Source organism: Dromiciops gliroides, chromosome 4 (assembly GCF_019393635.1).
Source record: "Dromiciops gliroides isolate mDroGli1 chromosome 4, mDroGli1.pri, whole genome shotgun sequence".
NCBI classification, from domain to species: Eukaryota; Metazoa; Chordata; class Mammalia; order Microbiotheria; family Microbiotheriidae; genus Dromiciops; species Dromiciops gliroides.
Genome location: NC_057864.1, coordinates 65741767 through 65766684, shown reverse-complemented (window position 1 = coordinate 65766684; position 24918 = coordinate 65741767). Strand labels below are relative to the sequence as shown.

The 24918-nt window shown below is 37.4% G+C and overlaps 1 protein-coding gene across 1 annotated transcript in view; it reads left to right on the top strand.

Annotated features, from left to right (window-relative positions):
• Window positions 1-24918, top strand: part of RC3H1 (ring finger and CCCH-type domains 1) — a 74551-nt gene that overhangs the window by 26227 nt on the left and 23406 nt on the right. Inside the window, 9 exon segments of the mRNA XM_044001845.1 lie at window positions 4690-4810; window positions 8736-8975; window positions 12210-12385; window positions 13335-13535; window positions 16094-16226; window positions 19570-19688; window positions 20615-20727; window positions 22198-22479; window positions 22668-22882. Coding sequence (XP_043857780.1) covers window positions 4690-4810; window positions 8736-8975; window positions 12210-12385; window positions 13335-13535; window positions 16094-16226; window positions 19570-19688; window positions 20615-20727; window positions 22198-22479; window positions 22668-22882 — 1600 coding nt within the window.

The following is a 24918-nucleotide window of genomic DNA, read 5'->3' as shown; positions in this document are numbered from 1 at the left end:
CAGGGGAGCACTACAGAAGCGTAAGTTGCAGACTTAATATGATTGTGCAGGAAAACCAATTTCTGGAGATAGTGGTGAAGTCCAGGTGAGTAATGAGGATCTAGGAGGACCTCTCAGTATTCCGCCTCATCTTCCCTACACAGTGGGAGCCCTCGGGGTTATCATGGAATCATGGATTTTTACAGTTAGAAGAGACATCTGTGGCCAGTTCAACTTGTACCTCAAAAGAAATTCACACTATGACAGATGACGAAGTGCTCAACCAGCCTTTACTTTTTTTGTGTGAGGACTTGTAAAGAGAGAAAGCTACAGTCTTCCATGGTAGCTCATCCTACTTTTAGAGAGTCATAATTGTCAGAAAGTTTTTCCTGACATAAATCCTAAATTTGCCTATTTGCATCTTCCTGGTCCTTCCAGTTCTACTCTCCGGGCCAAATAATTCTAAGACTGTTGTCTTCTATGACTCCCTTTATTTCTCCATTTGCTTTAACTGAACCTCATAATTTGTACTGAAGGCTTTTCATTGTTCTAGTTGCTCTGCTGGAAGATTTTAAGAACAAAATCATGCTCATTTTTAAAAATTGTTATTTGACTTGTATGCCTGGATTTCAGCAAGGTAACAGAATAAATAAACTTTCTTACTGTATATATACTCACAATAAGCTGAAGATAAACTAGCTGTATAATAATATAAAGTGGTTTGGGATGTGGTTGAACAGTTTAACTTGAAAGATTGTTAATTGATGAATTGATCAGTTCTAGCCAGGATGGAGGTCTCTAATGTCATTCTCTAGGTCTTGGACTTTCTGAATAAAGCTGTCAGGAATAATTTATACATAGAATAATGAAATTGTAATTCCAGAAGATGCTGACAGGTTCAAGTGATGTACAGAATCTAAAAAGATAAGATTTTATAAACCTCATTTGCTTTGTTTTAAAAATATAGCACAGGGGGCGGCTAGGTGGCGCAGTGGATAAAGCACCGGCCCTGGATTCAGGAGTACCCGAGTTCAAATCCGGCCTCAGACACTTGACACTTACTAGCTGTGTGACCCTGGGCAAGTCACTTAACCCCCATTGCCCTGCAAAAAAAAATAATAGCACAAGTGCCCTACGAGAGAGACAATACTAGATAGATAGCTCAAGTGAAAATAAAAGATGGTTTTATTGCTTGGCAAGCCTATGTCATCATTTGGATGCAATTGCTATGACATTAAATGCAAATTTAGCTTCGTAAGTAGTAATATAGTGCCTATCCAAGAAGCTAATAATAGTTTAGAATTAGGTTAGAATTTGGTTAGACCTCATCTCGATAATTCTGTTTACTTCTAGGCACCATGTTTCTGGAGGAACATTAATAAGCCACATCTCCCATGGAAGATTTTCAGATATTAAGAGACTTGAAAAGGTCCTAAAAGGAGCACTGAAAAGAACTGGGAATGTTTAGCCTACAGAAGAGATCTTTAGGTGTTTTAAAAGATTGTCACGCTTCTCTGGGGCCCAAAGAACAGTATCAAGTGGATGTAAGGAGGCTGAGGCAATGAGGGTTAAGTGACTTGCCCAGGGTCACACAGCTAGTACAAGTCAAGTGTCTGAGGTTGGATTTGAACTCGGGTCCTCCTGAATCCAGGGCCTGGTGCTTTATCTGCTGCACCACCAAGCTGCCCCCGAAGTTTTTTGGGTTTTTGGTAAACAAACATGTTTTTATATATATATATATATATATATATATATATATATATATATATATATATATATATATATATACACGCGCACACATGCACACACACGTAAATGTAATAAACATTTTTATTTACAGTTGGATTCCAATTTTTATTTCTCCTTCCCTTGCTCCCCTCCCACCTCCCTGAGGCAGCAAGCAATCAGATATGGGTTATACATGTATGATTATGTAAAACATTACCTTTTTTTTTTTTTTTTTTTTTTTTTTTGGTACAAGAAAAATTGATTAAAATAAATAATGAAAGAAAATGAAAAAGTATATGCTTCAGCTAGTTCCGTCAATGTCAGTTCTTTCTTTGCAGGTAGATAGTATGTTTCATCAATAGTTCTTTGGGATTGTCTTAGATCATTGTATTGTTGAGAAGTCAAGTTGTTCATAAGTCTTCATCAAACAATCTTGCTGTCTCTGTGCACAATGTTCTCCTGGTTCTGCTCACTTCACTATAATACATGTCTTTCCAGGCCTTTCTGAAGTCATCCTGTTTGTCATTTCTTATAGCACAATAATATTTCATCACCATCTTATACCAGTTTGTTTAGTCATTCCCCAATTGATGGGCAATCCTTTGATTTCCAATTTTTAGCCACCACAAAAAAGCTTCTATAAATATTTTTGTACAAATAGGTCTTTTTCTCTTTTGGGGGATGGAAGAAGACCTTTCTTACAGTTAGAGCCATACCAAAATGAAATTGAGAGGTAACGAGTGCCTCTTATTAGAAAATTCTAAGTGTTAGATGAATGATAGCTTGTTGAGGGTGTTGAGATTTCTTTTTGTTTGTTTGTTTTTTCAGGGCAATGAGGGTTAAGTGACTTGCCCAGGGTCACACAGCTACCTAAGTGTCAAGTGTCTGAGGCTGGATTTGAACTCAGGTCCTCCTGAATCCAAGGCCAGTGCTTTACCCACTGCGCCACCTAGTTGCCCCAGGAGTCTGGTGTTTTAACAAGTTTTTGGAAATTATTTTTATTTCCTGTATATACTATATATGATGCTATGGTATTGTAAATTAGAAACAAAAAATAAAGGAGTTATTAAATATTGAAACCCCTTTATGACTTTTGGCCTACCCTATAGGTCCTTTCTTCCCCCCTCTCCCTTTAAAAAAAAATCTCTTTAGGATATAGACTAGTAGTGGTATTCCTGGGTCAAAGAGTATGCATAGTTTGATGTCTCTTTGGACAGAGTTCCAAATTGCTCTCCAGAATGGTTGGATCAATTCACAGCTCCACCCAACAGTGCATTAGTGTCCATTTCAGTTTTCCCACATCCCTTCCAACATTTTTCATTTTTCTTTTTCTGTCATATCAGCCAATCTAATGCGTGTGAGGTGGTACCTCAGAGTTGTTTTAATGTACGTTTCTCTAATTGTTAGTGATTTGTAAATTTCTTACATATATGATTGTAGATAGCTTTGATTTCTTTGCCTGAAAACTGCCTCTTCATATCCTTTGACCCTTTATCAATTGGGGAATGACTTGTATTCTTACAATTTTTACTTAGTTCTTTATATATTAATAAAAATTGTCCATTTTACATTTCATAATGTTCTATATTGTTTGTTAAACCATTCCACGCGCCCCTAATTTGCTTATGTCATCCTTTATGTGTAAATCATGTACCCTTTTGAATTTATCTTGGTATACAGTACGAAGGTCTATAACTAGATCCTGCCTTTTTTTTTCCCCAGCAGTTTTTGTGAAATAGCGAGTTTTGTCACAAAAGCTTGGATCTTTGGGTTTATCAAACACTAAATTACTCACCATAACTCACTGAACATGTTGAAGTGGTTCTCTTACTATATTCTTGAGGTAATAGAATGTTCTTTTAGGGTTTTCACTCCTTCCTTTTAATACTAGTGTTTTGTCCTTCGTGGAGGTTCTGTTGTTCTAAAACTAATGCTTCAAGTGTAATCTTTCCTTTACCACCAGTCTCAAATCTTCCTTTTTGTTTGTTTCTTTCTTCCCAAAGCTGTAGTGGGATATACCTTGTTTTTATTTCTCTTTCTTACGGTAATGCTCCCACCTCTCCAACTTGTACATCCATAAGGATAGCAGCTATTCTTTTTGTCTTTGTGTCACTGTTACTTGGCAGAGTGCCTTGTAAATAAGTTAATAGCTTAAAAAAAGTTTTATTTCTTATATTCTCATTACCCTTCTCCAAATAAGCCTTCTACTTTTCTCTGCCTGTCTTCTGGTTTATTCTGTTCATTCTTTATGAAATAACCTTCCCTTTAATCCCTTTTTAAATGTTTGTAACAAGCATTCAGATATTTTCTCCTTTGTGAAATTTTCTGATGTCTTCCAGCCCTTTTTCTACCAACTTCAGAACCATTTATTTTGAGCCTCTATTATTGCCTGTTGAATTGAAATAAAAAAACCCACTTCATAATTGTATGTAGTATGTAAGAGACAAGAAAGATTATGTGGAAGCCCTTATCAGTGATAGTGCAGTAAAAAGGAATAATAAAATCTCAAGGCAAAATAGTCCTATAGTAAAGTAGAACTATTGTATAAGTCTTGCTATTGTCACATTAGCATTTTCTATGGATGTTTTTTAGACAGTCTTAATCCATATGTGAATGGGATTTCAGAATTTCTGGACTTTCTTCCTCTCCTTTTCATAGAGAAATGAAAGAAAAAGACTCTATTAGTCAGTTAATACACATTGAACACTGTTCAAAACACTGAGGATAGAAGCACAAAAGTGAAAACTGTTCCTAATTCTAATGGGGGAGATCATGTGGTGGTCAGGGAAGGGAAGGGTAGCTTTTTTCTAGTAAGTCACAGGGTTGGTAAACAGTGGACGGTTGATGGATAAGTTCATTTCACAGCTCCTGTTAGTACATCCCCACTTTTAAGAAGACTGGTTGTATGTATCTGAAATGGTCAGCTGATTGGGGTTGATGGCATGAGAATATAGGAGGTAACCTGTCCTGTTTGATGTGCAGGTCCCTGAGCAGCAACCCATTACTTTGTGTAGTGGGGTAGAAGATACAAAACATTATGAAGAAGCGAAGAAATGTGTAGAGGAATTAGCATTATATTTGAAACCACTCAGCAGTGCAAGAGGTGAGTCATCTACAATTAGTCACATTCCTCTCAAGAGGAATATTAGGAAGAATGGTAACTGTCTTCATTTTCCAAATGATTTTAGTTAAAAGTCTTAAAGATGACCTATTTTTTTTTCATATTTTAATGTTTTTAAATAAACCTAAACCCATTGAACAACACAATTTTTAGAAAACACTAGTAACAATTAATTTTAAATTGCAAGACTGTAGGGACCTTTTTTTTGGAGGATTCTGACCATCAACCAATGTGTTGGCTCTAGCTTTGTATGAGGTGATTCATTCCATTGAAAGCCACCTCTCTGTAGCTTCTTTCCATCCTTCTTTGTTTTGCCCTGTGAAGCCAAGCAGAACAGTTCATATTCTTCTCGAATGTTATAGCCTTTTCAGCTAGATACTTGAGATAGGTAGATGACACCATATATAGAGAGTACATGAAATGCTGGGCCTGGAGTCAGGAAGACCTAGATTTATAAGCAGACCCTTATGAACTTTGTGGCCTTGGGCACTTAATCTCTTTTTGCCTCAGCTTCCTCAAGTATAAAATGGAGATGTTAAAATAACACCCGATTCAGGGCAGCTAGGTGGCACAGTGGATAAAGCACCAGCCCTGGATTCAGGAGGACCTGAGTTCAAATCCGGCCTCAGACTTGACATTTACTAGCTGTGTGACCCTGGGCAAGTCACTTAACCCCCATTGCCCCACCAAAAAAAAAAAAAAGAAAGAAAAAAGAAAAGAACACCCAATTCACAGTGGTGTTGTGAAGATTGATTGAGATATTTGTAAAGCTCCTAGCACAGTGCCTGGCACGTAGTAAGTGGTTAATTAATACTTCTTTCTTTCCTTTGAAGACAGCTTTTATTTCACCCTCTTAAGTCTTTTCTGTTCTAAGCATCCTAGTTTCAGCCATCTGATCCTCATATCATTTGTGAAGCATTTTTCCTTTTGTCACTTTCCTCATTCCTACTAACTAATTCCTTCTTGAGATGTGTCACCCAGAACTAGATAACAGTATTGACCAGGCCAGAGTACAATTAAGATTTAATAGCCTTACCCTGAACACTTTGAATCTTATTGTATCTTCTATATAACATTTTATTGTTTTGTTTCAGCTTGTAGTACCCTCACCAAAACCCTAGGTTCTTTTTCAGATTATCTACTGTGTAGCGATGCCTCTCTCTTCTTGGAAAGTTAAATTTTTTAACCTAACTATAAGATCATGGGTTTATTACTCGTGTTATTAAATTTGACTCAGTGATCCAGCCATAAAAATCTTTTCTTTTTGGAATTGCAATTCAGTCACCTAATGTGTTAGCTTGGTATTTGTCAAATGTTGTTACTGTAGAGACCCAGATAAGGTTGCTGAGAACCAGGGAGATCAAGTGTCTCTCCCAAAAGGCAGGAGTTGTCATCTGACTTTGCAGCCATTGTCCCATGCTGTAGTCATTCCCTGTACAAAAAAAAAAAAGAAAGAAAATGAGGTTTGGTCTTCTTTGACATATTTTCCAGATTCACCTTTATCATCAGGCTTTTATAGGTGTCCCAGTAATCCCTTTAATAAGGTGTTGTGTTTTTTTTTGTTTTGTTTTGTTTTTTATTGCGGGGCAGTGAGGGTTAAATGATTTGCCCAGGGTCACACAGCTAGTGTCAAGTATCTGAGACCAGATTTGAACTCAGGTCCTCTTGAATCCAGGGCCAGTGCTTTATCCACTGCACCACCTAGCTGCCCCTTTAATAAGGTTTTCTAAAAGTTTCTGGGTTCAACATTAACCTCACTAGCCTGGTTTGTTTTTTTGGGTTTTTTTTGTAGGCTCCATTGTCATCCTTTTTTCTTGAAAATCAGAACAGTAGTTGTTCTTTTCCAGTTCTGTAAAAATCCTAAATGATTCACTAGTCAGCTTTTTCAAGTTTTGGGGATATGGTTCCATAAATCCTAGAGATATAAATTTATCAAGGGCAGTAAGGTACTCCTACTTAATTTGTGTTTCCTTGTTACCCATTTTTGTTCTCACTTTTCTTGTCAACATGTTATTCTCCTTTGTGAAGAAAGTCGAATAAAATGAGAATGAAAGATTTTGCCCCTAGCTGCCCCACAGAACACACTTTTATATGTGATCCCCAAGCACCTAGCTCAGCAGTTGGCAAAGAGTAGTCACATAATAAATATTTGTGGAATTGATGGATCTTAACCCCCCCCACCCCCCCAAACACACACGCAGCTTGAAAAGAATGGCTACTCTTGTTGTCCTTAGCATTCCTTGTTAGTCTTATGTCATTCTGGTCATTCTGAGCTTTAGTAGCACTGCTGGTGTTAGAATTATCACCATCATCATCACAGGCCTCACTGTTACTGTCATCCTTTATATCGAATCTTGCTTCCATTTTCTATATATTAATTTTTTTAAATTATGATTTTTGATGAGCTCCTATGCAATCTTCTCTCTACTTTTTTCCTCTCCCAATTATCAAATATTTATCAAGCATTTAACTGTGCCAGAGAATGTGTAAGGTGCTAAGCATACAGAGAGAAAAGCAAAAAAGTCTCTATATTCATTTGGCTAATTTGTTTATTTTAATTTTTGTCCCTTATTAGTGCCTAGAGCCCTGAAAAGTCAAGTGATAAATACACGGTCACATAGGTTATATGTCAGGGGTAGGCATTGAACTGTGCACATGCACACAGTAATAGCAGTAACAGTCTTTTATCATCTCTCTGTGGGCTTGCTATTAAGTCTTACTGTTATTTTATATGTAGTAGCAGTTATTGTATATGTACTTTCCAGATTTTTTCTTAATCGATCAGATTTGTCATCTTTAAAAGGTATAAGAGCTTATTACTTTACACTATTTCACATAATTGGGTTATTCCAGTTTTTTTGTTACTACAAAATGTTTGGGCAATGGCTAAACTGATCCACAAGAAAAGATGAATATGAAGAATATAAGAAATATGGAAGACTCATAAAAACGGACAGTATATGCACTATTCCACAGTCATCATCTTTCCTCTCTGCAGGGGTAGAGAGGAATATTTTCCTACCTCTTCCTCAGGACCAGGCTTGGTAATAATAATGGAGTTGTGATCTATGTTTTTTGTTGTTTTTTTCCATTAACAGTACTAAAGTCATATATATTTTTTCCCTGCATTACACTTTGTCAGTTCATGTAAGTCTTAACATATTTCTTTAAATTCTTACTATTTTTCTTTATGCCTCAGTAATACTCCCTTATTACTGTACCACAACATTGTATTCATGTACTGTAATTGGTTTAGCTATCTTCAATCAGTGGGCATCTACTGTATTTTTGTTTTTTAACACTGTTTATAGTAGCAAGAAAGATACTTTGCAAAAGCACCAAGAATATTTTTGTATAATTAAGTCATTTTCTATAACACCCTTAAGATACAGGTGGGCTTTTTTTTCCTTAAATTTTTTAAATTTGGAACTTTTCCACCAATAAAATGGGCATCTTCATATACATACGTGAAATTGTGAGTCTCTATGGAATATGCATAATAAATTAAACACTTAAATTTCAAATCCAATCTACTGGTCTGTAAATTATTCTGGCCTTCCATCTGTCCTCTTGTGTATATAACAAAAACCTTAGGTAAAACAAATTCCCACTTTGGCCATATCCAAACATTTATTTCTTATTTGGCATCATGAGGCCGCCCTCATCTTACTTTCAGTGGTTCATTTTCAGTCCTGTGTGTATATGGTTTTCTTTCCTTTTTGATCTCTGTGGTGAAAGGCTAATGGTGGTATCAGTGAGTTGCGATATATAGTTTAGTGGCGTTTGACAGTCTTAGGATAGAATTCCTAACTGTGTTATCACTGAATTAAAGTTAGAATCAGTTTTGTGATCGCTAGATTACCTTCTAATTTGAAGTTTAGATTAATTTGTATATTGTCTTTTAAAGGAGTAGGTCTGAACAGCACCACTCAGAGTGTTCTGAGCCGCCCGATGCAGAGGAAATTGGTGACGTTAGTCCACTGCCAACTAGTGGAAGAAGAAGGTCGGATTCGTGCCATGAGGGCAGCTCGATCTTTGGGTGAACGAACTGTCACAGAACTAATCCTCCAGCACCAGAATCCTCAACAACTTTCCTCAAATCTTTGGGCAGCAGTCAGGGCCAGGGGCTGCCAGTTCCTTGGACCAGGTAAATGATGCAGAGAGGTTATGTGGGTATCAGCCATCTTTGCTAGCTATTCTTAAAAATTTGTCTAGGACTGCTAGATGTAGATAGATTTCCAGAGGCTTGTGTCTTAATATTTTACAGATGGAGTTATTCCACTCATTGGAATTTTGCAAAAACCAGGTTTAACCCTATTAAATATGAAATCTTTTCTCACACTTTTTACTCAGTTTGAATGGAGTTTGTTTACTGTTTGTTAGGTACTTCTTTGCTTTTTTACTCTTTCTTCAGTTGTTCAGTGACATTTACTGTACTATGTTGTAATATTGATGGTACTAAAGTATTTAAAGCTGTTTGTCTCTGTAAGCAGACCCCATTCATATTGCTGTGGAGTTCTTTAGAGACTTCTCAGTGATATCACCTGCCACTTCTCAGTACTGCTATTATTGCTTATCTGTTCTTTGCAGCAGCAGCAGCTTTTTTTTTTTTCCAGATTAGTAGTTGTACTTAATTGTTCAAACTTTGAAAACCTGATTCTTATCTATGTGTGGGATAGCATTTAAAAGCTTCCAGGAGAAAATATCAACAATCTCAGAAATGTAGATGATCCATTGTGATGGCAGAAAGTGAAGAAGAATTAGAGGTCTCTTGATGTTGAAAGAAAAGAGTGGAAAGGCTGGCTTGAAGCTTAACATTAAAAAAACTTCCTGGAAATTAATGGAAGAAGAAATGGGAAGTAGTGTCATATTTTGGGGCTCAAAGATCACTGCACCTATGAAATTAAAAGACACTCCTTGGAAGGAAAGCTCTGACAAATCTGGACTGTATACTAAAAAGCAGAGACATCACCTTTCCCACAAAAGCCCATATAGTCAAATCTGTAGTTTTTTTAGTAGTAACGTATGGCTGTGAGAGTTGGTCTATAAAGACAGCTGAACATCAAATTGTGGAGTGCTGGAGAAGAAACCATAAGACCAGAAAAAATAATGAATGGTACTGCTATTTTTTTTAAAAAAGGCAATACGAGGGCAGCTAGGTGGCACAATGGATAGAGCACTGGCCCTAGATTCAGGAGAACCTGAGTTCAAATGCAGCCTCAGACACTTAACATTTACTAGCTTTGTGACCCTGGGCAAGTCACTTAACCCCAATTGCCTCACAAAAAAAATAAAAATAAAAAAAGTAATAGGAGTTCCTTGGACAGCAAGGAAATTGAATCAGTCAGTCAAATTAACCGACTATTCATTGGGAGTACAAATACTGAAGCTTAAAAACTTTGACCACACAATGAGAAGATAGGACTCATTGGAGAAGACTCAGATGATTGGAAAAATTGAAGGGAAAAGGAGAAAGGGACAGCAGAGGATGAGAGGGATAGATAGTATCATGGAAGCAATGAACATGAACTTGGACAGACTTTGGGAAATAGTGGAGGATAGATGGGCCTCACTTGGTATGGTCCTTGGGATCCCGAAGAGTCAGACATAATTGAATGACTCAACAGTTGAGCAGCATGTACTAGGTGTGAATGAATTTTGTTTTAAATTTTCCCAATGATGAGTTGGGAAAGCTGGAGTCTTTAACATAACCTAAGGTCTCCATGGATAGCACCACTACTGTCTCTCTCTCTCTCTCTCTCTCTCTCTCTCTCTCTCTCTCTCTCTCTCTCACACACACACACACACACACACACACACACACACACACACACACACACACACACACCCCACTCCTCCCTCTCAACTCTCTACCTCCCCATGGAGAATTACTATACCAATAATCTTTGTTATCAAAATTGGTATAAGACTGATTAAAGAGGAGAAACGGCTTTAGGTTTGGTTTGCTTAGCTACCCATACAACTCTTGTTGCCTTATCACCAACAACATATTTGAATAATAAGTAATTAGGAATAAGAATACAATTTTTTTTCCTTTGAAGAATTCTGTACTGGACCATGAAAACAAAAACAATTTGTTTCCTTTATTTTAGATGACCCCTGAGTTGCAAATTAATTAGGTTGGTTAGGGAAGTTATTTTAACTTAATTTTCTGCAGTATGAATTCCAGAAAAGATGGCTGTTACTATGATATAGCAAGATAGGAACCCTGAGGTAATAATAAAAATAAGTGAACTTGGCCCTAAGAAGCAGTTGCCTAGGCAGGAAAGCATGTTGCAAAAATTTCTAAGTCCAGCAAAGGAAAAGAAACAGCAAAGTCTCCAAGCCATAGAACCTAGGGTTTAGTGAGAGGGGGCCTATTTCACAATCAAGCCGGTCAGTCCGGGGTTGGACCTGAAAGACCTCGAGTTACAGAATCAATGGGTTTTTATACCCCTTATATACCCCTACAGAGCTTGAATGCTTCTATGCCACACTAATTAAAAGTATCTGAAATTAAAGCATCTTCTTAGGAAATATGGAAACTGCCTACATGACAGATGTCAGCATTTTCCAGTACTCTTAGCAGTCTTCTTGTGGCAGCAGGGTCATAATTCTGCTGCATGACCCCCTTGAGTCAAGCCTATCATTCATGGTTTCTAAAATATAGTATTGCTGACTGTTGTATCTTCTGATATTACTTAATGCTTAACATTGGAAAGTATCATCTGACATTATTAATTAGAAAGAAAAGAACCTTAATCTACTAATACAATTAAAATAAGATATCTAAATATAAGAAATCACAATTTTTCAGTTAATATGCTGATTATTATCATAATTAAATCACTTATAACTATATTAAATCTCTTATAACTAAGGGGTGAGGAAAATCTCACTCACAAGTGGAACCAGGCAATTGCTACCAAACCTAGTCCAGAGAAGTAGAAATAAAAGTTGGGAGTACAACATAAAATTCATCATGGCTGCTTAGGGTGGAATTGGATTGGGCTCATTAATTTGGATTTTTTCCCTTTGATCATAGTTCTGCTACTGCTTTTCTCTTCTTAACTCTAGTTAGAATCCCAGGAATGCTTCTACAAAGGTGATGATTGTGTGAATAAACCTGCCACACCCCACTGCTATTGCTGGTCTTTGGGTTCTTTTTTGTTTCCTAGGGTTTATGCATAGAGTAAGGAATTTATTTAACATCTAATGCTCTTTACTGATCTTAAGATTTTACTATTCCCTATCTCATTTACAGCTTTGTCCAGACTGGGAGAGAATGTGACACCTATACTCAGCTCTCAAATCTTAGAGCCTAAAAGAATTTTCCTGTGACAGCTCAGAATAAAATTTGATTTTTTACCTGATTTTCCAGCAATGCAGGAAGAAGCCCTGAAGCTGGTCCTGTTAGCCTTAGAAGATGGATCTGCTTTGTCTCGGAAAGTCTTAGTTCTATTTGTGGTGCAAAGATTGGAGCCACGATTTCCTCAGGCCTCAAAAACCAGCATTGGACATGTTGTTCAGCTATTGTACAGAGCCTCCTGTTTCAAGGTAAAAAAAACTGCTATAAATGGGGTGCCAAGTTTCAAGAAACATTTATTCTTTCTGTCCGCAGAAATGTTAAATGAAGCAAAACTGCCTGAATCATCTTTGCAAGTCTTCACTTTTTGTATCATTATAGGACAGTATATAAAATAATGCTTATAATTGACCAAACTAGGTCTTAGAAATTTTTGCTATATAGAACTTTCTATCTATGAGATATTTGTTAAAATGGGATTTGGTCTGGTAGAACAGAAACATTTTTAAAATATCACCCATCAGTTCTACTAAAAAGTAACTTTATCTGTATTTAAAACTGTTCTTTGCATGTGAAATAGAGATTTGTTCAGTATAGGTGTTGCTAGAATTTGGGATTTGTCTTGTTGAGTTGTTAAAGCTTTGACAAGTTTAATTCAGTTGGTGAAGAGGATGTAACAATTTAATCAAGTTAAGAAGTAAAAATGTCAACATGAATTTTCTTTTAAAACGATCAAATGATATAGCACTTTGTAAATCTTAAAAATGCTCTATAAATGCTTGATTTTTCATTTAATAAGCATTTATTTTATCCTGCTCCCTCCATTCAAAAAAGATGAAAACCAAAACCTTTGTAACAAATACACCATGGCAGTTCTCTTACCTTCTTGGCACTAATTCCTCTTGAAATAGTTTTTCCCTGGCACCAATAAATTCCTTTGGTTATAACTTATTCATTCTTCCTAGTGTAAACTTTTATGAAACCACGATATTTGAAAAAAACAAGTTTCTTGAAGACAGAAGGATGAATGTAACGTTTGCATTTTGTAGTAGGGTGGTCACAACTAGAATTTTGGTTATTATGTATTATGTATCTTTGTGCATATGTAATGTACCATGATTCAGCTTGGCTTTTTTGTCTCATTCAGTTTGGAGGGGAGGGTGTCTGTGTGTCTATTGATTGTTGTATGTTTTTTCTCAGGTGACAAAACGTGATGAAGATTCCTCCTTAATGCAATTGAAGGAGGAGTTTAGGACATATGAAGCTCTTCGTCGGGAACATGACTCCCAGATAGTGCAGATTGCCATGGAGGCAGGCTTGCGCATTGCCCCAGACCAGTGGTCTTCTCTTCTTTATGGAGACCAGTCACACAAATCTCACATGCAGTCCATTATTGACAAGGTAAAGTCTCTTTTTGTTCCTTATTATATCTGACTTATCTTTGAGCTTTAATTACTTGAAAAGCAAATAACTCATATTTTGTATAACTTTCATTTTCTAACGGCTCTCTAAGGTCTAGCTTCTTAGTCTCGACCCCATATGGGATCATGTAACTAAATGTGGGGGTTGTGAAAAATTTGGCAGCAGTAAAAGGTTATGTATATCTACTTTATATACCTATATACCTGGGGTTGTGTAAAAATTTCTTGGCCAAAAAGGGGTTGCAAGAACAAAAAGAAGCCTTGCTGTAAGGTAGACATTTACTTTTGATGAACTTTTTTTTTTTTTTTTTTTTTGGTGGGGCAATGAGGGTTAAGTGATTTGCCCAGGGTCACACTGCTAGTAAGTGTCAGGTGTCTGAGGCTGAATTTGAACTCAGGTACTCCTGAATCCAAGGTCGTTGCTTTATCCACTGCACCACCTAGCTGCCTCCAACATTTACTTTTAAGGACAGAAGATTTGATCATTGTTTGTATTTGTTCCCTAAAGTCTATTGTCTACTACTCTGAGCTCACATGGTTACTTCTGTCAAAATATTCTTCCTGGATGCCCCTAACAACTTTGACACAAATATCCCAGTTCTGGAGTTAATTCCTTGGTGCATCAAGTAATATCTTACAGAGGCTGTGAAATCTGGAAAAGAGGCTTTTATTGTTCTGTTTTCTGTTGTTATAATTAACTTTTAAACCTAAATAGACTATCAGATGTGCATATAGAGCTAGCTTACTGTTATCTCTTGAATTTTAGGCAGAGAGACTTTCACATATTAATTGCAGGTCAAATTTGGATTACTGAATAAAGTGGTTATTCTTACACATGCTCTGAGGCTTTGAGGGTCATAATTTGATTTTATCACTTATTTTCTTCATTAGGATTCTTTTATGGTTAGAAAGATTTTTAATTATTACTGCTTAACGCTAACTAAATAAGATCCCCACACTCTGTCAAGATCAAAATCTTTTCTCCAGTAACAGTAGTGTCACCACTCTAAAGGAAGAAGTAGTATAAATGTCCGTTTAATCTCTGCATGTGTGTGTGGATCGAGATTTGATGATTAAGAACAAAAACATTCAAATACAGTTTTAAAATGTACACAACTGTAAATTTGTATTATAGTTTGAAACAATTATTGTTATGAATTTCATTAAGATCATACTCATTTGTGCCCTTTTAGGATGACCTTTTCTACTCGTGTATTTTTTTGAATTTTGTAATTTTTTTCTTATATCATTTCTATAATTTTTCTGTGTGTAAATTGTTTTCTTTGATTATGAACTACTCCACACAGGTCTTACTACGTGACTTCATATTTGTCATTTCTTGAGATACAACAGTATTTCTTTGCACTGATAGGCCACAATTTTTTCATATGAACACAGTCTTCCAGTGATTTGCTATTAGTAATGTTGTTTTTGCTATTATTTCTCATAGTTCTTTTTTTCTTCAAGAAAAAAATTCCTTAAAATATAATCCTAGTAGTTGGATCAGTAGGAGTCAAGATAACTTCTAAGGAACACATTTTACATGCCTGCTCAGTAAACACAAGTGGCTTCTGTTAAGTCTAGGATAAAATGTAAACTCCTTTTTGGCATTTCAAGTATATGCACCTAACTTTTCAAACCTTATTAGATGTTATTCCCTTTAATTCACTCTGTAGTTCCCTTTAATTATTCCTTTTTATTAATTTATTTAATTATTCCCTGTCATTCCCCTTAATTCACTGAACTGTAGTTCAGCCAAACTGGCCTTTTGCTTTTCTCTGTGCCTTTGTATAGGCTTCTCCTATGCTTGGAAGCCCTTCCTTCCTTCCTTCCTTCCTTTCCTCTGCTTTCTTTCAAAGGGCAGTTCAGACATCACTCTCACATAAGCTGCTGATTCCTCCTAAATTACCTTGCATTTTATATTGTAGATTTTGTATGTGTACACAGAAGCTTGCTGAAGGCAGAACCTATTGCTTTTTTTTGCCTTTTTTTATCCCCATTGCCTAGCATTGTGCCCAGCACACAGTAGGTGCTTAATAAATGGTTTGGGTTTGGGGTGTTACTTGGTTTGTTTCTTATTATGTAATGCCATATTGCTTTTCCAAAAAGATTGCTGTCAGTTCAAAACTCCACCAATAATATAACATACCTATTTATCCATAGCTCCACCAGCATTGAATTAAAAAATGTTTAACTATCTGCCAATTATATGGGTATGTTATATGTCTCAGAAGTTGTTTATAATGACTATTTCTCTAATTATTAGAGAGTTTAAATAATTTTTCAGGTAGTTCTTGTTAATTTATTTCTTTTTGTGATCTACCTGTTTATATCTTTTGACTCTGGGGAATGGTGGACTATATATTCAGATTAATTTGTTAGAAGGAATTTAATGGATCAGAATTGTGACGAAGTGAATTTTCCCCTTAGATAAAAATTGAAATGCAATAAGCCACCAAAAAAAAAAAAAAGATTTTCATTTGGAAATGAAAAAGGTTTTCTTACCTCTGGGAAAGTTAATATTTATCTTTTTTTAAGTTGCAGACCCCAGCCTCATTTGCACAGAGTGTTCAGGAACTAACCATTGCTCTTCAGAGGACTGGTGACCCTGCAAACCTGAACCGCCTGCGACCTCATCTGGAGCTCTTAGCAAATATTGACCCGAGTCCAGGTAAACTCACCATTAATAACAACAATAGCTAGTCTTTATGTACTGTACTGCTGTATTTGGTGATTCTTTAGATAGTTCTGTTCTTCCTTAGCCTCTCTTCTGACCTCCCAACGGGGTGTTCAGTAGACATATCTTTTGCTCTAAACCTTTCCTTCCTTCCTTCACTATTACTGTAGAGGGAAACACCATCTTCCAGATCCCCCAGGTTTAAGACATGGGTGTCATCCATGACTCCTTACTGTCTCTCTCACCCATATCCAAGTTGTTGCCAAGGTCCGTTAATTTCACCATTGCAACATCTTTTCAGTTTGTCACTTTCCTCTGACACTCCCACCACTCTAAGTGCAAACATATTTGTACTATTGCAATAGTCTGCTTGTGGGTCTGCATGCTTCCGGTCTCTTCCCCACGCAAATTCATCCTGTGTTGGTCAAAGAGATTTTTCTAGAGTTTCCGCCTGAGAGCTTTTTATTGCCTCCAGGATCATATGCAAAATGCTCTTTTGTTTGGCATTCAAAGCTCTTTATAACTTAGCCTCTTCCTACCTTTCCAGTCTTTTTTTTGTTTGTTTGTTTTTGTTTTTGTTTTTTTTTAGTGAGGCAATTGGGGTTAAGTGACTTGCCCAGGGTCACACAGCTAGTAAGTGTCAAGTGTCTGAGGCCGGATTTGAACTCAGGTACTCCTGAATCCAGGGCTGGTGCTTAATCCACTGCTCCACCTAGCTGCCCCACCTTTCCAGTCTTTTTATACCCTACTTCTCAACACATACTCTTCCATTCAATGACATTGACCTCCTTCATGTTCCACCATCTAGACACTCCATCTCTTCGCTCTGGGCATGGTGGGCAGAGGTCAGGAACTCTTTGATTTATTAACAAATCAAAAGTTGATTACAGTTCCATGCATAATTTTACAAAGTTCACATGAGGGAGGAATGTGGTGATACTATTTAATATGCATGTCTAAACCTTGTAGGCAATATAAGTAGTACTTCTTAAATAAAGTGGCAATGTGACAACTCAGGCTTGCAGAAACCAGAGTTCTGACAGTTCCTGAAATGTCATACACAGAAGTGACTACTTTTAATGGTACCTTGAGTTGGATTAGATTTTAGTTACTTCTTAACAAGAGCATCGGTATAGAGCTAGACTACCTTTGAAGTCCCTTAGTCAACAATTGAGCATCCACTGTGTTCCAGGGACTGTACTAAAAAAGAGGCTAAAGACAGTCACTTCCCTCAGGGAGCCTACAATACAATGGAAGAGACAACTTGCAAACAAATATAAACAAAGCAAGCCATAGACAGGGTAAATATGAAATAATCAAACTGAGGGAAGGCGCTGGAATGAGGAGAGGTTGGTGAAAGCTCCCTGTAGAAGATAGAACTTAAAGGAAGTCATGGAAATCAGCAGTTGGAGTAGAGAATGGAAGAATGACAGGACTGACATGGAAGAGACTTCCATTGGGAACTTCCTTCACTATAGCCGTCAGCCTTTCTTTGTGACTCCTAGCCAGAGTGTCTGTTCTTTGTATTTTTGGGTGCTTAATGAGGGCAGTGCTCTGGCCATTGTTCCACACTGCCTTGATTATTGTGTTAGCTAAGTAGAATTAGTCTGAAGAGAAAAATGAGCTCTTTCCCAAACTGGAAACAATTAGAAGTGAAAAACTGTTGAAGCACTTGGAAAATGACCAGCATAAAGGTGATCACTATTCCAAGGGATTGAGCCAACCCATGTGCCAAAAATTCCTGGAGGCTTTCAGTGACGATGCCCTGAGTCTGTGAACCCATTCTGCTACTTTAGCACCAACCACATACTCATGGTGATTCAGTCAAATTAATATACCTTTAGTAAGTTGTCTGAAGCCTCATTATGCATGACATTTTCCCCAAATGTATGTCTGTGCTGTTGCGATTGATAAACTACAAATGAATTTTAAGCATTTGACATATCTGTTGTGTGTGTGTCTATAATTTTGTTGTTGTTGTTAAAAATGGGTCCTTATTCTGGAAATGATCAGGAACTCGTGCTAACATGGAATTTACTCTTTGTTCTTTCTTTATCATCTCCTCATGTTGCATCAATGGTTCCTACATCTGAGACTGATCTCCCTTTTCAGATTTTTACATATACCATTGACCTATCTAAACTTGCATATTTTGGCCTACCTCTGCTAGATCAGTGAGTGGTCTATTATTTTTGTTGAGGTACACGCCACATTTAGAAGCAGCTGGGTGGTGCAGTGGATAGAGCACTGGGTGTGGAGTCAAGAAGACTGGAGTTCAGATGCAGACACTCACTTATAAGATGTGTCACTGACAGGCCAGGTGACCTCTGTCTGCCTTAGTTTCCTCAACTGTAAAATGGGGGTCATAATAGCACAGACCTCTCAGATGTGTTGTAAGGATCAATGGAGGTGATAGTTGTAAAGAACTTACTCATTTAGGACCTGGCCCATGGTAGGGAGTTACTTAATACATGCTTGTTGTCGCATCCACCTATCCATACCTTGTGAAAACCATTTAAAGGAACTGAGGTTGTTAAGGATAGGAAAGAGAAGACTTAAGAGCTCTTCTCATGCTTGAGGGGCTGTCTTGTGGAAGGAGGGAGGGTTTGTACTTATTCTGCTTAAGGATAATGAGACGTGCTTGACAGGCATTTGAGAGGGAGCTTTCAGCTTAATTCTTGGTAAGTTTTGCAGCAGTTAAAGCTGTTCACATGTGTTCAGTGACCTGCCTCCAAAGTGGAAATGCCATTTACAGGGGTTCTGTTCAGGTGGGAGTTGAATTCCCTTCCAACTGATAAATCTGTGGTTCTATAAAAAATACAACTTTGAGCTTATTTACATGGAATTTGTTTTTAATTTACCAGACTTATTTTCCTAGTAAATTACAAAGGCTTTTCTGTATATGGTTCTACAAGTTCACCAAAGAAATAAAAGTACAAAACGTTTTACTTCAGCATCTCTTTGGGCATATATTTTCAGAAATGTGAGTGATATAAGAAGGTACCAGTCAAGATTTAGTTTTTTAATGTAAAAAACCCCATCTCTTGTAGTGTTTAAAATGATAGTGTTTTGATTGACAGAGTACTTCTAATAGTACCATAACTGCAAGGGGGTACCAGTATACTTGTTTTTTACCTCAGAGCCTATTCTTCATCATTGTGCATTCGATGGAAAGTTACAGGATATAATGTAGGGAAAGGCCTTATTTTTCCTGGATGCCCAAGCATCATTGTTTTAGTAGTTAAAAATGGTTCTGCCCCTTTTTAGAATTCAATTTTATTGGTGTTTGTATAGCCTTGTGAAAAGTTCTTGCTTTTTTCCCTGGTATTCTATATAGATGCTCCTCCTCCAACCTGGGAACAGCTAGAAAATGGGTTGGTCGCTGTTCGTACAGTGGTACATGGACTCGTTGATTATATTCAGAATCACAGCAAGAAAGGAACAGACCAGCAGCAGGTAATATAGGAATAGTAATATAAGAAGTAAAGTCAATAAAGGCACAAGCATAAGAAAGAAAAATAGGTGGGTATTTCCCAAAACTGAACCAGCAATACTTTTCAAAGAATATCCTCTCTTGAGAAGCTGGGAGGGGGGAAAGGGGGATTCAACTTTCGTGTGATTATCCCTGTAAACTGGATTCCTGAGGTCATCTAGAAAAATTGAAATAAAGATTGCCCTGCTGATACCTTGTAGTAAAGGTCTGCCATGTAGAATAATGAGGGCTCTCACACCTAAAATTTGAGCTTTATTTTTTCCCCTTTAGTAGAAAATTCCGTAGTTTTCTTGAATGCTGAAGTAGAAATCCAAGACCTAGTAATAAACCATGAAATGCAGCCAATTTATTTTAGCTTTACATCATAGAATATTTGTACTTGAAGGATTTTTATAGACTATTTTTGGCCTCCACAGGTTAAGAATACGAAGTTTATACCTTTAAATCTCCCCCTTCTCCATATAGAACAACTATAATAATAATAATAGAAGTTTGATGTTCTAATTGATGTCAAATATGCTTTAAAGTGTATATTAAATAAAGCATTGTATTATTTAAGGGAAGGTAATCATTATTGTTAAGTATTAAGTTTCTACTTTGTTCATTATAATGTAATTTAAAAGCCATGCTTATGATCCTAAACTTACAGTATCCTCACTGCCATTCACAATTTGGGGGGAAATTTTAGGTTGCAAAGATTGAGGTTATACATTGAAAAATGTGGTATTTATTGCTGTGTTTTGATATTAAAGTATAAATGTACACTATTTTTGTTTTCTGTTACTTCAAAGACAGAAATGCTTCTTAAGGCCCTTAAACCATGCACAGTAACTGTCGGATCATCTGTTTGAATGCTTCGCTGATTTATTGACTTATTTTTGTTCCTTAGCCTCCTCAGCATAGCAAGTATAAAACTTACATGTGTCGCGACATGAAGCAGAGAGGAGGGTGCCCTCGGGGGGCCAGCTGCACATTTGCACACTCCCAGGATGAATTGGAGAAGTAGGTACCCGTCTGGTGGGAATTACCTCAGACTTGGAGTATCCCTGTTAAGACAGCATCGTTTTATTGCTAGCCTTGTTTGCCTTTGATGCTCAGGAAGTTAGCAGAGGCTACAGTAATAAATTATACCAATACAATTTGTTATGTTCACATACAAATGAACAGCAATCAAAATGGCAGCCAAACTGGGGGAGGGAGTTGTTAAGGAAGGCTTGAGAAAGGGGCAAGACTGTATGTATATGTCTCTTATGAATAATTCTCACCTCAAAAATAGGGACTAGTTTGGAAAACAGTTTTTTTCCAAACTGAAAAATGAGGGCTTACCCCCCTCACGAGTGAAAGAATAGATTTTCTTCTTTAGATAAAAATAGCAGGTATTCGTGCTGACTTTTTTCCTTCATTTTATAGATACTTATGTAACACTTAGTAACTTACATGTTTGCCCAAAATGTGGAAATCATTTGGGGATAATTATGTGTTGTGTGTGTGTTTATTTCTAAATTTAAATGTGTATCAAAAGAATTGCTATTTTAAAACAAACTTTCATAGTTGGGTAAAGAATGCTATAGTATCAGAGTTAAATTTTAACTACAGTAAAGTTTAGACCCTGTAATCTCACATCTAGTTTGGCCTTTTCTGGCATGCTGTAACAAAAAGAAACTTCCTTCTTTTTCCCCTATCATATTTATTATTTCATAAGTCTCTGTAAATTACCCAGTTGTATTTTCTTGTTCCCATTGGCTTGTTCCTTATTTAACAATAACAATAAACCTAATCTTAAACACATAGATATAATTCCTGTTAGAGTAACAATCATATTTATTCTGCCACTTCCAGTTAGTCAACCCTGTCCATTAAATTCTTTGGTAGCTTTTTATGTGCCTTTATGATACTTTTCCTCTGAGAGTTTAATAAAAATTAGTTTCCTGTTCAATCGTTGAACACAATAGAGCAAAAGTGTTATTTCAGAATCTATGTTGAGCTTATTTTTTGCTTTTCTTGGCTTTCATTCCTCTAATATACTCTTTAGGGGGGTTCAACAAAATGCTTCATAATAAAGAATGATAGTGAAAAAGAAAGTTATGCAGTGTACTACTCATTAAAAAAAAGTATAGAGCACAGTGACCATATACACATTCAAAATGCTTCAACTTTAAGGAGTTAATGAAACACTCTCAGTTGTTCAATAAATATATATATATATGTAAGATTGAAGCATGTACAGATTTTTTGCTTATTTTTTTATATGCCCATTCTTGTAGATAAATGATTTTTTGTTAGAATTCTTTACTATAATTTGGGGGGGTGGGGTGGGGTCCAAATGAGGTTGTAAGAAATCTGATTGCTGGAAAAATGTATGCTAAAAATTGGAAGTTTTCCCTAATGTACCTGGGGAAAACTGTTGCTTTTAGTTGGTGGTTTCACTTTTTTTTTTCTTCTATGTGTGTGTGTGATTTTGTTTTTCTGAAGATTTCGTAAAATGAACAAACGCCTGGTTCCCAGAAGACCCCTGAGTGCCTCCTTAGGCCAGCTCAATGAAGTGGGCCTACCTTCAGCAGCTATCCTTTCAGAAGAAGGGGCAGTGGACCTGCCCAGCAGAAAGCCTACTGCCCTTCCCAATGGGATTGTGTCAGCAGGGACCACAGTGACCCAGCTGATCCCCCGAGGGACAGACTCCAGCTACGATTCTGCTCTAAAGCCAGGGAAGATTGACCACCTGAGCAGCAGTGCTCCTGGATCCCCTCCTGACTTGTACGCACTTCCCATACTATTGATTAGGTTTCCTCTATGTAAACATCTGACTAAGGAACAGTAGATACTTTCAATTCTCATGCTCCTCCACTAGTTCTGAGTATAAAACTACTTTGTTATTTAGCATATTGACTCAGAGGGAACTAGACAACTTAATGTTTATTGAAACTTTTTCCTTTTCCTTTTAGGCTGGAACCTGGACCCAAGAACATTTCTGCCTTACCTGTAACTCCCCACCCTGTACCCCCTAGGGGACCGACAGATCTGCCTTCCATGCCAGTTACCAAACCTCTTCCCATGGTACCACGAGCTTCCCAGCTCTACTCAGCACAGCAAGCAGATGTATTTTATCAGGATCCTCGAGGGGCTGCTCCACCTTTTGAGCCAGCACCTTATCCACCAGGTAATAACATACTCCTTTCTGTAACCTATTTCGTCTTAGAGTACTAGGTAGGTGGTACTTTGTTCATTATTGCTGCATCTTTCATGAGATGGGGAGATGACAAATTTTATCAGCAAGTTACAGATGGGGGGCGGGTGGGTGGCACAGTGGATAAAGCACCAGCCCTGGATTCAGGAGTTCCTGAGTTCAAATCCGGCCTCAGACACTTGACATTTACTAGCTGTGTGACCTTGGGCAAGTCACTTAACCCCCACTGCCCAGCAAAAAAACAAACAAAAAAACAAGTTACAGATGGTAGGGGCAACTAGGTGGCGCAGTGAAAGCACCAGCCCTGGATTCAGGAGGACCTAAATTTAAATCTGGCCTCAGACACTTGACACTTACTAGCTGTGTGACCCTGGGCAAGTCACTTTAACCCCCATTGCCCCACCAAAACAAGTTAAAGATAATACAAGTAATAAGAAGAATGAAGTGAGCTATATTAAGTTCTAGTGACAGCTGGAGTTAAAACCCACAATAATCTACTAAGCAGTATTGTGCTATTAACCTGTTATCTAGAGCCACAACAAGAGGGTAAGGAAAACCTGCCTACTAGATCACAGGATGTTTGCTAGTTATCTTGAACTCAGTCTCTTTTAGCCTAAAAAAATTAATATTGTACTGGGTAATGTGCTGGACAATTATATCATACTTTTTCCCCTTGGTCAACCAGGTATTTTTTTGTTCACACTGTATGCACATTTCAGGGATCATAAAATCATCATTCTAGACCTGAAAGGCACCACTGAGTTTATCTAATCCAACTTCATTTTATAGATGAGGAGACTGTTAGATGCCCTGAGCTCAAATAACTTGTCTAGGTCCTGCAGAGAACCAGAAATCCTATTCATTTAATGTAATCAAGAAAAGGTTTCTCAAGAAAGTGATTTTTGAGATGGCTGTCAGAGAATGGATGGGCTTTAGGAAGGTGCCAGTACTGGAGGGGACTCCATTTAATATCAGCCATTCAGGGTGCACAACCCCTTGGCCCCACCATGTTTATTCTAGCCTACAGATTCTCAAAGTCACACGTCAGGGCTTGATGTGCACCAGTAGTGGTTCTGGTAGGCTAAGATTTCAGCCTTTCTCTGTTGGAGAAGAGGCTGCATTCCTCTTCAGGTCTCAGGGTAGCAGGTGGGAGTGTTCACTTGAGGCATACACATTTGTTCTGACCTCAGCCCCCTCCCTCACTGCAGTCATGAGCACAGAAAGGAGCTGTCCCATTTGGCGGTGCTGAAAGACATGGACTCTAGTCCTGTTTGTAACGCTTGGGCAAGTCACTCAGCTTCTCTGGAACCGTTTCCTCATCTACAAAATGTGGGGCTTGTCATACACAGTCTGGGATCCTATGATATATACTGAAGGAATGACAAGCAGAAACATGAAAGGAGGAAATTGTAGGTCATTTTCAGAGAGTCCTGAGGAGTCCATTTCAGCTCTTGTATGGAATGTGTATAGGGCTATTAGGGAGAAATGGCTGAAAAGCGAGGTTGTAACCTTATTGAGGAACAGCTTAAATACTCAGCTGAGGAGTTTGAGCTTAATTACATCAGTCAGTGAGAACTCATTAAAGTTCTTTGAGCAGAGGAATATTAATCTGGCAGCAATCTTAAGGATGAATTAAAGGGAAACACTGAGAGGATTGGAAGAATCATGGACAGCCATCCAGTCCAACCTGATCTGAACAATATTCCCCTGTACAACAAATGGCTACTATGTTATCTAGTCTTTACTCAAAATATTTGGTGAGGCAGAACCCACTATCTCCCAACACAAGCCTCATTTACTTTGTGATAACTTTATTGGGAAGTTTCTTCTGCTTATCCCTGTCTTTGCTAAAATATAGTACTTACACTTGAACATGGATAGTAATGTAGATATGGTCTAACAGAACTTCACCACCTTGGCTTCATAGGTTGCCATAGCACCTGTTGATTTATATTGATTCTGCAGTCAACTGAGACCCTTGGTTAGGTCTTTGTTTAGATAAATTGCCT